This window comes from Neopsephotus bourkii, unplaced genomic scaffold (assembly GCF_033783945.1).
Source record: "Neopsephotus bourkii isolate Nb327-2 ecotype Australia unplaced genomic scaffold, CSIRO-AGI_Nbou_v1 NB_882, whole genome shotgun sequence".
Taxonomy (NCBI): domain Eukaryota; kingdom Metazoa; phylum Chordata; class Aves; order Psittaciformes; family Psittacidae; genus Neopsephotus; species Neopsephotus bourkii.
Window position 1 is genome coordinate 3,803,306 of NW_026901376.1, and position 14,609 is coordinate 3,817,914.

The 14,609-nt window shown below is 44.7% G+C and overlaps 1 protein-coding gene across 1 annotated transcript; it reads left to right on the top strand.

The window, feature by feature from the left end:
* Window positions 1-7,678: 7,678 nt before the first annotated feature.
* On the top strand, window positions 7,679-13,038 carry LOC133214306 (ubiquitin carboxyl-terminal hydrolase 42-like). The gene is made up of 10 exons (XM_061357108.1): window positions 7,679-8,308; window positions 8,970-9,068; window positions 9,235-9,331; window positions 9,493-9,560; window positions 9,705-9,775; window positions 10,328-10,410; window positions 11,052-11,163; window positions 11,772-11,912; window positions 12,114-12,214; window positions 12,669-13,038. Exons 1-10 carry the CDS (start codon window positions 8,038-8,040, stop codon window positions 12,841-12,843), a joined length of 1,218 nt encoding a protein of 405 aa, XP_061213092.1. The 5' UTR covers window positions 7,679-8,037; the 3' UTR covers window positions 12,844-13,038.
* Window positions 13,039-14,609: the final 1,571 nt, after the last annotated feature.

A 14,609-nucleotide genomic window follows, 5' to 3' on the forward strand; every position in this document is an offset into this window, starting at 1 on the left:
TGTTGGGTTGGGTTGTTGCCTGTTGACAACACTGCTGAACTCATCTGGTCACTGCTGAGCTTGTCTGGTTTCATCAAAGTTCATTCTCTGTTGGGATGATGTTCAGAGGGAAGTCAAGGTCACTCTGTTGCTGCTCTTGGCTTTCTTATGACTTTATTCTCCACTGACGTTCACGACAGCACATACCTTCTTTTCAAAGCCCAGAGTGGTAGAGATGGGCATCTGGCTGATGGGCTATAGAAGCACTGTAGAGCAGTCAATGGCATATGAGTTCATTGACTGTTTTCCCCCCAGATTAAACCCCCTTGAGGTACACACTGGACTTCCCCATGTTCCCACATTACCTACCAAGTATATCCAGGCACCTGAGCAAAAGCAATCCCACAAGTGGGTTTGCCTCTACCTGAAGCAGGAATAACCCAGACTGTCTTCCCCAGCAAATTCTTTATGTGCACCACAGGAACTTTATCCCCCTCTACAATATGTGAAAGTTCTGACTGGGCTGGGCCAGCCCTGTTGGCAGATCCTCTGGTGCTGACCAACCAGGTGGCTTTTGGTAAAGGCGTATCCCAGTGTTTGAAAGTCCCACCACCCATTGCTCTCAGTGTAGTTTTTAACAGCCCATTGGACCATTCAATTTTCCCAGAGGCTGGTGCATGGTAGGGGATGTGATATACCCACTCACTGCCATGCTCTTTGGCCCAAGTGTCTATCAGGTTGTTCCAGAAATGTGTCCCATTGTCTGACTCAGTTCTCTCTGGGGTGCTGTGTCGCCACAAAATCTGTTTCTCAAGGCCCAAGGTAGTGTTCTGGACAGTGGCGTGGGGCACAGTGTGTTTCCAGCCATCCAGGGGTTGCTTCCACCATGGTAAGCACATGGCGCTTGCCTTGCCAGGGCGATGGGAGTGTGATATAGTCAATGTGCCAGGCCTCCCTGTATTTGTACTTCAGCCATCGTTCTCCATACCAGAAAGGCTTCATCCTCTTGGCTTGCTTAATTGCAACATGTTTCACATTCATGAATAACCTAGGCAATAGTGTCCACTGTTAAGCCCACCCCTCAGTCATGAGCCCACATTTATGTTGCATCTCTGCCTTGATGGCCTGAGGTGTCATGGGCTCAGCAAGCTAAAAATAATTCACCCTTATGTTGCCATCTATGTCCATCTGAGCCACTTCAGTCTTAGCAGCTTTTTCCACTTGTTCTGGTGCACCTCAGTGGTCTGACTCTTGGGTACATGAGCATATACATGGCATACCTTCACCACCAGGTTCTGCACCAGGGCAGTTACACCTTGCCCCAGTGGAGCAGCCCAGATGGGTTGACCTCTGCCATCTCCCCCACAGGGCATTTGCCACCACCCATGAGTCCGTATAGAGATAAAGTACTGTCCACTTTTCTCATTCAGTGATGTCCAGGGCCAGCTGGATAGCTTTCACCTCAGCAAACTGACTTGATTCACCCTCTCCTTCAGCAGTTTCTGCAATTTGTTGTAGGGGACTCCATACAGCTCCCTTCCATCTCCCATGTTTTCCCACAGTACTGCAGGACCCATCAGTAAACAAGGCATATTGCTTCTCACTGTCTGACAGTTGATTTTATGGTGGGGCCTCTTCAGCACACATCACCTCCATCTCTGGTGACATTCCAAAATCTTTGCCCTCTGCCCAGCCCACGATGAATTCTAGAATTCCTGGAAGACTGGGATTTCCTGTTCAAGCTTGTTGTGTAATTAGAGCAGCCCACTTACTCCATGTAGCATCAGCTGCATGATGTGTAGAGGAGATCCTGCCTTTGAACATCCAGCTGTGCTTCAGTGCCAATCACTTCTGAAGCAGCTTGAACCCCTTCATAGGCTGCCAGTCTCTCTTTTTCAGTGGGAATATAGATGGCCTCAGATCATCTGTATCCCTGATTACAAAAGCTGAGGGGTCAACCTCGAGTTTCCCCTGGAGTTTTCTGACAGAGGCTCCAGGCAGGACGATTCTCCCTGGCTATGGTGTACAGTACATTTTTCACATCTGGCCCGGTCTGGACTGGTCCAAGGGCCACTGCATGAACTATCTCGTGTTTAATTTGCTCAAAGGCTTGTTTTTGCACAGGGCCCCATTTAAAATCATTCTTCTTCTGGGTCATGTGATAGAGAGGGCTTACAATCAAACTGTAATTTGGGATGTGCATTCTCCAGAACCCCACAGCACCCAAGAAAGCTTATGTTTCTTTCTTATTAGTTGGTGGAGACATTGCTGTTATCTTGTTGATTGCATCTGTGGGGATCTGGTGATGTCCATCTTGCCATTTTATTCCCGAAAATTGAATCTCCTCTGCAGGTCCCCTGACCTTACTCCATTTTATGGCAAAACCGGCTTTCAGCAGGATTTGGATTATTTTCTTCCCTTTCTCAAAGAACTCTTCTGCTGTATCACCCCACACAATAATGTCATCAATGTATTGCAGGTGTTCTGGAGCTTCCCCCTGTTCCAGTGCAGTCTGGATCAGTCCATGGCAGATGGTAGGGCTGTCTTTCCACCCCTGGGGCAGTCGGTTCCAACTGTACTGGACGCCCCTCCAAGTAAAAGCAAACTGTGGCCTACACTCTGCTGCCAAAGGAACTGAGAAAAATGCATTGGCAATATCAGTCATGGCATACCACTTGGCTGCCTTTGACTCCAGTTCATATTGGAGTTCTAGCATGTCTGGTACAGCAGCACTCGATGGTGTAACTTCACTCAGGCCACGATAGTTACTATTAGTCTCCACTCTCCGTTAGACTTTCACACTGGACATATAAGGCTATTAAAGGGTGAGCGGGTCCTACTGATCAATCCTTGGCTCTCCAGTCTATGGATCAGCTTATGGATGGGAATCAGGGAGTCTCAGTTGGTGCGATACTGCCACCGGTGCACTGTTGTGGTCACGACTGGCACTTGTTGTTTGACCTTCATCAACCCCACAACAGAAGGATTCTCTGAGAGACCAGGCAAGGTGGACAGCTGCTTAATTTCCTCCATCTCCAAGGCAGCGACACCAAAAGCCCATCAGTACCCTTTTGGATCTTTGAAGTACCCTCTTCTGAGCTAGTCTATGCCAAGGATGCACGGAGCCTCTGGACCAGTCACAATAGGGTGCTTTTGCCACTCCTTCCCAGTTAGGCTAATTTCAGCCTCCAGTAGAGTCAACTCTTGGGATCCTCCTGTAACTCTAGAAATACAAATGGGTTTCACCCCTTGATAGCTTGGTGGCATCAGAGTACACTGGGAACCAGTGTCTACTAGAGCCTTATACTCCTGTGGGACTGATGTGCCAGGCCATCTGATCCACACAGTCCAGTAAACCAGACTGTCCCTCTCCTCCACCTGGGTGGAGGCAGGGCCCCTCTAATAGTGATCACAAGATTCTTCTCTTATGTCTTGTAGAAAAGGATTAGAATTCCTTATAATAGAATTTGGAGTAAAATCAGCTCTTCCACCCCATCTGGAAGCTGCTCACCGAACACTGGAGCAGCAACTTTCTTGGGAGGATCATCCTTGACCATTGTTTTTCTCTTCAGTTCATGGACCTGTTCCTCCAGAACTGAGGTAGGTTTTCCATCCCACTTTCTCATGTCTTCTGCATGATCCCACAGGTAAAACCATAGGGTGGCCCACGGCATGTACTCCCTATATCCCTCCTCAGTCAATAGGGCGCCTTCTGTTAATAGCAGAGACGCGGGTTGGTACAGTTGGGAAGCTGGGTAGATCATCTTTTAATTGTTTGACGTCCTAGAACAGTTTTTCCAGAGCTGAAATGATGGAAGGGATGAGATTGTCTCCAGACTCTCAGAGTTGATGACTCACTTCATCCATTGTTGGTGGTGCTGCCTCACTCCAGGTCATTGATGCCAATGAGTGGGCATATGATGATGGCGCACTCTGTGTAAGTTTCTGCCACATGGGTTGTGTACATTCGACTCACAGTTGTGTACATTCGTCTCAGTTGTCTCGGTTTGTCTCTCTAAAGTGGCTAGCTAAAGACAAATTCATACAGTGATTTTAATTTTTATTATTAAATGCTATCAGACTGTGACACGCTTCTTCACTGGTCCTGCATCAGGAGACCAGTGAATGGGGAACCTGTAGGAAACACAGGGCATCTGAATAAACTGTCTGGTTTATCCAAGCTGTGTTGTTCAGAGATGTCTAAAGTTTCATGTTTATTTTTTTAAAGACAAAAAGCACTTGCCCTACTGTAAATATATAGCATGTAAAATTTATATAGTATGTAAATACAGCAAAGTTAAAATGGATTTTTACTGGAGTTATGTAACATGCAACGTGTCATGTGAATTGACAGATTTCAGAGTATATTTGATGCTCAAGAAATTAGATCTTCCTTTCAGCGGTAGGGGAGATGATTCTGTTGTTGTGACCCAGAGAAGATAAGTATCTTGGGACTTGTTAGTGGCCACACAGCTCAGGTGCTGAGCAAAGCCACCTGCCTGGCTCTTGCTGGCCCCTGCAGCCACAAAGGGCAGCACTGAAAACAAGGAGCAGAAGAACTACACGAGTTTCAGTGCAACAGGAAGGGAGAAGTTTGTCGTCCCCACAGGGCTTTTCCTCAGCATGGCCAACCTCTAACAGGTGCTGCTTTAGGCCACTGAGCAGCCGGTCTGTCTCAGTAGCTACCCCTGGACTTAAAGCCCTATAGTAAAAGGGAAAAACAGGTTGAGAGTTTCTTCTTCACCCGCATGGGTAGTACCTGATAGCCTGACATTTTCACAAGCCACTTTGTTTTACTGGCCTTGTGGCCAGTGGAAAGTTTGGGCCAGTTTCACTCCCTCTTAATTCTCTTACAAAGAACATTCAGAATGAAATATCATCACACACAAGAACATTATTCTGTTAGCTTTGGTAAATTAAAGAGCTATATTGAGCACCACAAATAGCTGTTTAAGATGTCGCATTTTAATGCTAAGAAATACTACGTTTCCTGCTACAATAGCCTTAGTTATACGTTACTCTCAGTAGTTATTCCTGCCGGATAGAAGAACTTCATTTAAATACAGCAGATAACTCCCAAGGCATTTCCTTCATGCTTCTAGGCAGGCATTCCCACCTGGTTAAATGAACAGATTTTCAGAAGGCAAGAACTGATACAAAAGTGCTTCATGGCTTATTAATGCTTTTGGAATCTCACATTTCTCTAGAAATACTTTATTGGCTGCTTTTCACACCCTTGCACTCCTTGGTACCACTGATTCTGGCTTATTTGTATTACAACTCTACTTGTACAGAGCTCAAACTGATGTATGCATTGCTCAAAAGCAAAACCTGAAGTTGCGGAACAGAAGACTTGAAACAGGTGATGTGAGCAGCTCCGAGATCACGCTGCTTTGCGAAGGCAGGACATATGACTCAAAATCATTTCTAGAAAGAGTTTAAATGCGTTCCATTAAGCAGAGGTATCTCCACACTGACACTTGTTCAAGAATTGTACCTCCGTTGGTTGAGTTTCACTCCCTTGAAAGTACTTGTATCTGAACAGCCATCCAAGCAGACCACAGTTCCACACTCTGGGGAAGATCTGAGGTGTAGAAAAGTTTACTTTGTCCTTTTCCTCTCAGCCTTTACCACAAACATGCAATAAGGCAGAACACTGTCAGGATGACACCCCATGCAAAACAAGGCACATCAGCAAGACTGGAACAAGCAACCAGCCTCTCCTTGACAGTCAAAAGGGGATCTGAAACACATCACCTTGGTAAGTCTGTGGCTTTGCCAGGCCCGCACGTTTTCCTGTCCTGTATCCCGAGCTGCTCTGCAACTCCAACAAGCAAAATTGCTTTGATAAAGCACTGGGTCTCCAAAGCGGTCACTGGCACAGTGGGCACGGCTCAGGTTCAGCAAGTTTGTGGAAAACTGCCTGCTACCAGAAGCAGTCCAAAAAAGCCACCCTGTGCCTCCAGCATGGAATTCGGGGCTTTCCCCTAAGAACAGTACGTGCGCTGGGAGTAGAAACGCATCGTGGTAAAACCGCAGCTCCCGAGCCATGAGCGGCGTTGTTCCTTGCTCGGCGAGGAGGCGGCGGCTCCTGCCGCCTCCCGCGGGGAATCGAACGCTTCGAACGGTTCCACTTCTGGCCGTCCTCACGTCCCGTCCGTTAGCTGCCATGAGCACAGAATCGCCCGGGGCCGCTCCCTGCTGCGGTCCCGCTTCCGAACGGCTCTCGAGGCGGGAGCCCGGAAAGCGACTCCCGGGCCGGGGCGGGCCGGGGCGGGCCGGGGCGGTCCGGGGCGGGGCGGGAGGGCGCTGAGGCGGTGCGGCGCTGAGGCGGTCCCGGCAGAGGGGTTGCCGCGGGTCTGCAGTGCCGAGGGGGGCTGGGTCGCAGCGTGAGGTGGAGTGAGAAGGGCGAGGCGAGGTGAAGCGAGGGATTCCTCGGAGCCGCGCTCTGCCCCCGCCTTCCGCGTCAGGGTCGCTTTGGTTTGGCTGTGTTTGGGCTCTTGTCGCTCCCGAGCGCGGACATGCTGCGTGCCGCGCCGGTCCGTGAGAGCGGCGGTGCCAGACTGCTTTTAGGGGCCAAAACCCGTCGGAAAGGCAGAGCGGGCAGTGAGCGGGTGGGTGCTTCAGGCCGGACAGTTCCATTTGGAACTGGTATTATGACGTCAACCGACTCTGAGCTTATCTGCGACCCGGGAGAAGCAGACCCTCAGACCCCGGTGACAAACTGGGCAGCCGCGCCCTGGGAGAGCAGAGAAACCCCTGGGCGGACGGAGAGACGGTCCCAGGGCGGACACAGACCCCCACCCGAACACAGACCCCGACCCCGACCCCGGAGCTGACAAACTCGGACCCCTTTGCTGCCAGGTAAGGTTAAAGGGATAATTACCTGCGGGTTTCCGGGGTTGGCAGCTGGATTACTTTTGGCGTGTGTGCATGGGGTTTTTTTTTTTGTGTGTGTGTGTGTGTGTGTGTGTGTGTGTGTTCGAGATGTTCCTTATTTCAAATTTGCACTGTGGAAGTGTCGTTTGCAATTTAGAGACATAGAAGTGCCTTCATGTCTCCATGTCTACCTGTAGTAGTTTTGTATTGCTCATTTCTACTTAGGAGTTTTTGTGTATGTTACTGTTTTACGATCACCGCTGCAAATGTTTTGTCATGAGACAAATGCGTAATCGCTACTCCCCACTTAAACGTGGTTTTGTGAGTGGGGTTTTTGGTTTGGTTGTTGTCGTTTGGGGTTTTTTTTTTACTGTTTCTTACCAGCTATTTAGTTCTTCAAGTTATTTCTTTGATACTGAGTGACAGAATTTCCTTCTGGAACGCTTCTTGATAGTCTTAAGTCAACCAGAACTCTTACCTCTGTTACAGATAGGAGCAATGTCTTCAAAGAGGAAAATACCTCCAATATTTAAAGAGCTGTCATCCAGGTGCCCCAACAAACGGCCTGCCAAGAAGACAACAGCATGCACCGCGTGTACTCGCAAACGAGTACGACCTGGGTTACATGCAGAGAAAGAACCGAGAGGTTCTGTGTATTCTAGAACCTCTGAAAAACCTAAGCCTTTTGGCCGGGAAGAGCTAAGTAAGTGTGTCTTCTGTCCTTCTCCCCTTTTCTTCAGAACAAAAACCCCAAAAGGTAGAAAACGCAGTTCTCATTTGTTGCACTGATGTAAGACAGGCTTGTGAGGAATAAAGCCTTCAGCACTAGGCTGCAATTCTGTGGGTCCCCTAAGGCAACTGAAGGGACTGGTGTTGGAAAACCTGTGGTTTTTTCTGTTTAAAAATCTATTTGTAACAATCGGTTTTGAGGAGGTTTTTATAATACACAGACTTAGCCAGGTCTTCTGTGTTGTGCAGGGAAAAGTACGTTTTACCTTTACGGCTTCCATTATTCACAAGCCTTTGAATGCTAACCCTGCTCAGGAAGAGGTCTGGTATCTGTAGGGTTACCTGCTCAGCTAGTTACTCGCTTCCTTTTCCATCCTAGTTCTTACAATCTGTTCATTACGTGGTTTTGCGTGGTGGAGTAGACCTGGTTCCTCTGGGTGCTCCTGCAGAATGCTCCCTTTTAAACATCCTTTTTCAAACAGAAACAGTAAATATTTTTTGAAATCTAATTTTCTCGCAGTTGTTAACGATGGAATTGCCCCACCATGTAAAATTCTTTTTCCACCTGAGAAAATCTGCATGGATTGGCAACAGCCGCTGAATGTTGGAGCTGGACTGCAGAATCTGGGCAACACGTGTTACGTTAACGCTACTCTCCAGTGTTTGACGTACACACCTCCTCTGGCCAATTACATGCTGTCTCGTGAACACAGCAAGTCATGTGAGTACTTTCTAACCTTATTATAAATATGTTGGGCAGCTGCAAAGGTGAAAGAACAAGAGTGATTCTGTGGAGAAAACGGGTGGCTTTCCCGTTTTACCTGTAGAAGCCGGCTTTGCACGCCACCTTAGTGGTCTTTTTCAACCTAAATGATTCTGTGATTCCACGCTTATTTAACAGGAAGCTCAGCATGGCATATCAAGTGCATTTGTTCATTTAATGCACAATGGTAAAATTGCAAATGAAGACCATTTCTTGCCTTGTGTGGATAACGAAGCCTCTTTTCATATCCTTCTAGGTTCTATTTTGACAAAGGTACATGCATGCTTTTTGGGTTGGCATCTTAGTGTTTATTCCTAGAAATTTAACTGTGTTTTTCTGACATAGATCAAAATGTTTCCAGTTAAGAACCCTGTTGCAAAAAGGAGGGCAGAAATACTTATACATACCTTCCTTTAATCTGTCCTTTCTCCCAGAGGATTCTTAGCTCTGTGTCCTGTAGCTCACCTAACAGCAGTATGCTGAAAATCGCACGCGTTCTCTCTTAGCGCTGTGTCATCAATATCAATAGTGGTTTTCATGGATATTGTTTTTTTGATTTTGTTCTTTTTTGGTAGCAACGCTTATATGACTAGACTGTGTTGCTTCTTTCACTCTTCAGGTCACGAAAAAGGCTTCTGTGCGATGTGTACATTGGAAGCTCACATTCACCAGGCCCTGTTTCTCTCTAATAATGCTATCAAACCTGTATCTGTCATCAGTGGCCTTAAAAGTAAGTCATTTCAGATGGTTTTCTTTTGATATATTTGGTAACTTTTCAAAGCACTGTCTGATGCATAGAAACGATTTTGATACTTTTAGAAACGTGAGTTTTCTTTCATTTCCTAGGAGATAAATATAACCACCTTCTTATTTATTAGGTATAGGAGAGCATTTCCATTACGGCAGTCAAGAGGACGCACACGAATTCTTGTCCTTCACTGTTGATGCTCTGCAGAAAGCTTGCTTGAATGGAAGCACCACGTACGCGTAAACAAATTATTTAACCTTTAGATTGTTCTCTACCCCCTTTTACTCCTTTCTTTACTATACTACATTAGAATGAATGTCCTTGGTAAAAACTGTTTGAAGAGTTAACTCTGAGCCTCGCATCATCAGAGGTCTGTTTCATCATTTCTTTCCAGATGGGATCCATCTTCTGAAGGCACCACACTTATTTATCAAATATTTGGAGGATACCTAAGATCCCAAGGTACTTGTTAAAAATCTTCCTGTCCTTTGAACTGGTCTGTGTCCGTTTGTCTGTAGTAAAGGACTTTGTGCTTTGACTAAAGTAAAATGTATGAAGACTTTAAATTTGTCCGGTCAGTGTTAAGCATTTGTATTTTGATTCCAGTAAAATGCTTGAACTGCAAAGCCGTTTCTGATGCATATGAACCGTTCCTCAGTATTACGTTGGATATAAAGGTAAGATGTTTTGTGAATATGGGTTGAGCTGTATAAGGACCTGTAGAGCTTTCCGGATAAAGGCATTTTACTTAAAAATACACACTGCTAAAAGGAAAGAGCTTGGTGTTGGGTGGGAGTGGACTGGGCTTTGGTCTTGTGTTTTGGAAGGCATCGAGATGCTCTCCATGTTTGCAGTGGGTTTAAGCTGTAAAAACAGTAATTACATCTACACAAACACCTCTACTCTCACAATTCTCAGTTATTCTGCTTCAGCGTCTATACCTCTATCGTTAGGCTGATGGGTTTGACTGTTCTCATTATTGAGGCCACAGCATAGTACAGATGCTGTCTGTGGCACTGCAAACTTTATGTTTTTATTTCAAAGTAGCATGGTTTCCACAGGAGGTAAATGCTCAGCGTACTCTGAGGTTTCTGCCTCCTTCACAGTGGTTGCCGGTTGACAGTAGGTCGCTTGAGGATGAGCTAGCAAGGTTCTCCCATTAACTACCAGGAAGTGTTTGAAATTTTGCATTTCCAGTGACTCAGTGCTCTACTTTCTTATTCATCCAGACCGTTACGTCTGTCACCAAGGCTCTGGAACAGTTTGTGAAACCTGAACAACTGGGCGGAGGAAACAGCTATAAGTGTAGCAAGTAAGAGTCTTACTAATTCCATCTGAGTCCAAGGGAAGGCATTTAATGTGTCACATGAATATTTGGAAATAGAAGTCTTGTGGCCATTAGCTCATATTAGACTTCTATTCCTACTGCTGCCTCCACTGGGGTTTATTAGCCTTCGTCAGTGTGAGGTTGCACAGAAATATTCATGTGGCCAGAAGTTAAAGGGGATGTCTGCTAAGTAGTGGTGAGCTGAAGCACGGAGCTAAGGACAACGATTTGGGGTGGGAGGCAACCTCAGCTGGCTGAAGGTCCTAGTGTTCCCTGTGCAACAAAGTGGGATTGGGTCTCAGTGCATGTGAACGGTGGTCGTTAACATGAGCAGCCTCTAATGGCTCACTAAAAAAAGTCTTGCATGGTTCTCATGCTGAATTGTTGGGAAGTCTTTCCTTTTTGTCATTAGGATAGAGGCTCGGGTGTTTGCTTGGCTATGAAAAGATAAGGTTCTGAGTCCTTTGTTTTGGAGAGCTGTCTGCTTACATGCTGTTACCTTCTGTCTATTAAGAAACCTGAAGTGCAGCGTGTGGTCATAAGCCTGTGCGACAGATGAAAACTTGTTTCAGTTTTGGGAGGGGGAAGAATTTGCTGTTAAACCTTTGTCTGTGCTTGTTTTTAAGGTGCGAAAACATGGTTCCTGCCTCCAAGAGGTTCACAATACATCGCTCCTCCAAAGTTCTCATCCTATCGCTGAACAGATTTGCAGATTGTACTGGTGGCAAGATCAACAAGGTATATTTGCAGCTGTAAAGCAGCTTTATCTTTTTGGAATGGGAGATTTCCCCAAGAAAATAATCATTTTAAACAGAGGAAGTTTAGACTGGATGTAAGGAAGAAGTTCTTCACTGTTAGCCTGGTGAGGCACTGGAACGGGTTGCCCAGGGAAGTTGCGAATGCTCCATCCCTGGCGGTGTTCAGGGTCAGGTTGGACAGAGCCTTGGTTGGCATGGTTTAGTGGGAGCTGTCCCTGTCCATGGCAGGGTGTTGGAACTTGATGATCTTAAGGTCCTTTCCAACCCTAACTGTTCTATGATTCTATGGTTTAAAAGTTGTTAACGTTTGCAGGCTGTAAGTATAATAACAATAGTCTAAGAAAAGTCAGTCTAACAACTCTGGCTTACGGTAACCATGAGAGTATGCCTCAGTCTTAGAGCTAATTCTGCAGAAAGCAGTTCTCTGCAGCTTAAATTATGAAATATTGTTTCTGAGAATAGGTATTTTTAAATAAATGAAGAATATATATTTGTGTGATCCTAGCCTGTGTTTTTAGAAGGGTTTTTCTCAGGCTGTTCCATGAAGTGTTTTGGGGTAATTTTTGAATCTTCCTGTTTTGTGTTTAGCATGTAGAATACCCTGAATATTTGGATCTTCGAGCATATATGTCCCAATCAACGGGAGAACCACTCGTGTATTCTTTATATGCAGTTCTTGTTCATTATGGTTCCAACTGCAGTTCAGGACACTACATCTGCTTCATAAAGGTGGGTATCAGCTTGATTTCTAACAGGGTAAAATAAACCAAGAAAATAAATGTTACTGGCAACCACCGTTTTGATGGAGAAAGGTTGAATGATGCGTTCTGTTTGATTTGTTTGGTACGTTTTGTGCTGTCGTGTTCCGCCTGTGATGTCATTTGGACCACATGCATTTTGTCTGAAGATACCACTGTCTTTTGTTTGCAGGCCGGCAACGGATTTTGGTATCAAATGAATGATGCCATAGTGGAGCGTTCTGATATCAAAACGGTTCTCAATCAGCAAGCTTATTTACTTTTTTATATCAGGTAATACCAGCTACGCAATCTGTTCAGAATATATTTACTTTCCTGTTACTGATACTTTTCTTTTTTTCCAAGTATTTTTCTTTCTCTCCTAGGAAAAGTTTAGTGTTTCTGTAATTCAGTTCTGTCTAACTTGAACTTACCGCAGTCATTTACTATTTTTCATTGCTTGGCGTTAAACTGGTGTGCTTGTGTACTTGCTCTGTATCTGCTCTATGTAGCTGGCTAATATAGGAGAAATTACGCCATAGATGGTGTAAGGGTGAGTTGTTGCTCTGACAAGAATAGTCACTGTAGGGAGACCATTGTCTGTTTTTTAGTTTGTAGTCTTGGTTGAGTCTTTTGTGTATGTCCTCTGTGTCACATCGTCTGTTCTTGTAAAATTACAGATGGGGTTTTAATCTAAGAATAGATTGAAAGAAAGACTCTAAACTGAGATCACTGTTATTTTTCCAAGGCGCTACGATTTGACACTTGGAGAATGTGGTTTTTACTTACCAGCACCGTCTTATCCCCTTTCATTCCTTGGTCAGCGGGGGCCTAATAGTAAGCAGGCTGGATTTATGGGACCACGATTTCCTCCTCGTATGATTAAGGTAATTTGCAGGGAGCAGATAATGGCACCAAATTGACAATGTTGTTTTCTTTTGATGGGGGGGGGGTGGGGGGGAGGGTGTTGTTCTATAGCATCTGAATTTTATTTTCCCTCCCACACTGCAGCTTTCTTCACAACCATCATGCAACAGCCAGAATTATTCAAACAGTGGCTAATCCTAAATTGTGCAGCCACGCTACTTCATTATACTTCCAACTCAAATTGCTTTCTAAAGCACTGAGAGCTACGCTTTTGAGACACTTGAAGTAGTCTGTTATTTCTTGATGATGATGATGATGATAAGAACAACAGTAGTAGTAATAATAATAATTAAATATCACTCCCCCAGTGTTACTTTAGCTGAGACAGTGAAAACGATTTGTCTTGGTCCTGAGTACCGCTGCAATTTATTGCAGTGTTTTTCAGGGCATCTTTAAAGGGGAAAATAAACATATTTGGGAAGAGTTTTAGTCAATGTTAAGTTGTTTGAGTGGGTTTCAAAAAATGAGGCTCATTTGATACCAAGATGCAGTAAACCAAAAGCAGCAGGAATTAAACACTTGTTGGACTTAGATTTATATTGGAAGTGGGGTGTTTTTCTTCTTAGGTGGTGAGGCAATTTCTAGAAATATTTAGTAGGAGAATTTAATGTTTTAATAAGTGCTGTGTGATTGCAAAGGTAAGTCCTACACTCGGCTCTGACGCCACAGTCCCTTCCAGTGCAGAGTCTTCAGGAAAATCTGAGGCGTCGAATGGCGTGTTTAAAATGAATTACAGCATATCTTCCAATGGAATTGTAATTTGGAAGGTGGTCGGCACATTGCAGAATTCCCATTCTGTCTGTGAGAGTGCTGAAGAAGACAGATCCCATCATGAGCTGCCAAAAAATGATTCACTAAATGGTGCTATTAGTTTAGATACTGGATCTAAACAAAAGGGACTGAATCTTGATGATTTTACTTGCCAAGTCCAACCTGATAAACCTTCTGAGATTTTCTTTGCTAAAACAAATGGATTGCTTGAACCAGTGAGTTGTTTGTTCCATCTAGAACTTCTCACCTATGGTGTGTTTAGTATTCAGGAGCATTAAAATGTTCGTAATTCATGTGAAATACTGTGAAAACAACAGCACAATTTCATCGTTAACACTTTGTGCTATTGTCCCGTTAGAATTTGCAGAGCTCAACTGGCACGTGAGAACCTGTCAGCTTCAGAAAATTTCACCTGAGATAGTACTTCCTAAGTTTCATAAATATATTGGGGGGGGGAAGGGGTGATGTGTGAAATAGCAACGGTGCATGTAAGGCAAAGTGATCTTGTTTAATAACTAATGAGGAAATTTTGCAAACCGTTTTCTACTAAAGGTAGTATTTTTTTGTCTGTTAATGTCTGTGTTTTAATTGTAGATACCTGTAGCTGAGTCACCGAATCCTCAAGAAATAATCTTGGAGTCCCTGGTCTACAACATGTTGAACATGTCTCTGAACGTGTTGTCAGAGAAAGCAAGGTACATTGAGTATTCTCTGATGAAAACAAGATTTCATACAAGTTTATCATTGTTTTACCCATTTACTAATTCTATTTAATAGAAAGCTTTAAACCAGTACAGCAAATTCCACGCTGTACATGTAGGGTTGCAGACATGAGCACTGAACAGGCATTATTCTGATACTAAATACAATCAGACGCCTCCCAGAATCGTTCTGTGTCTTCATAGAATTATTTTCCTTTATTTTTACGATTGGATTTTTTTTCCTGATGTCAGTTCCCACCTCCTGCCCCCCCCATTTGGGGAGAGAGGGA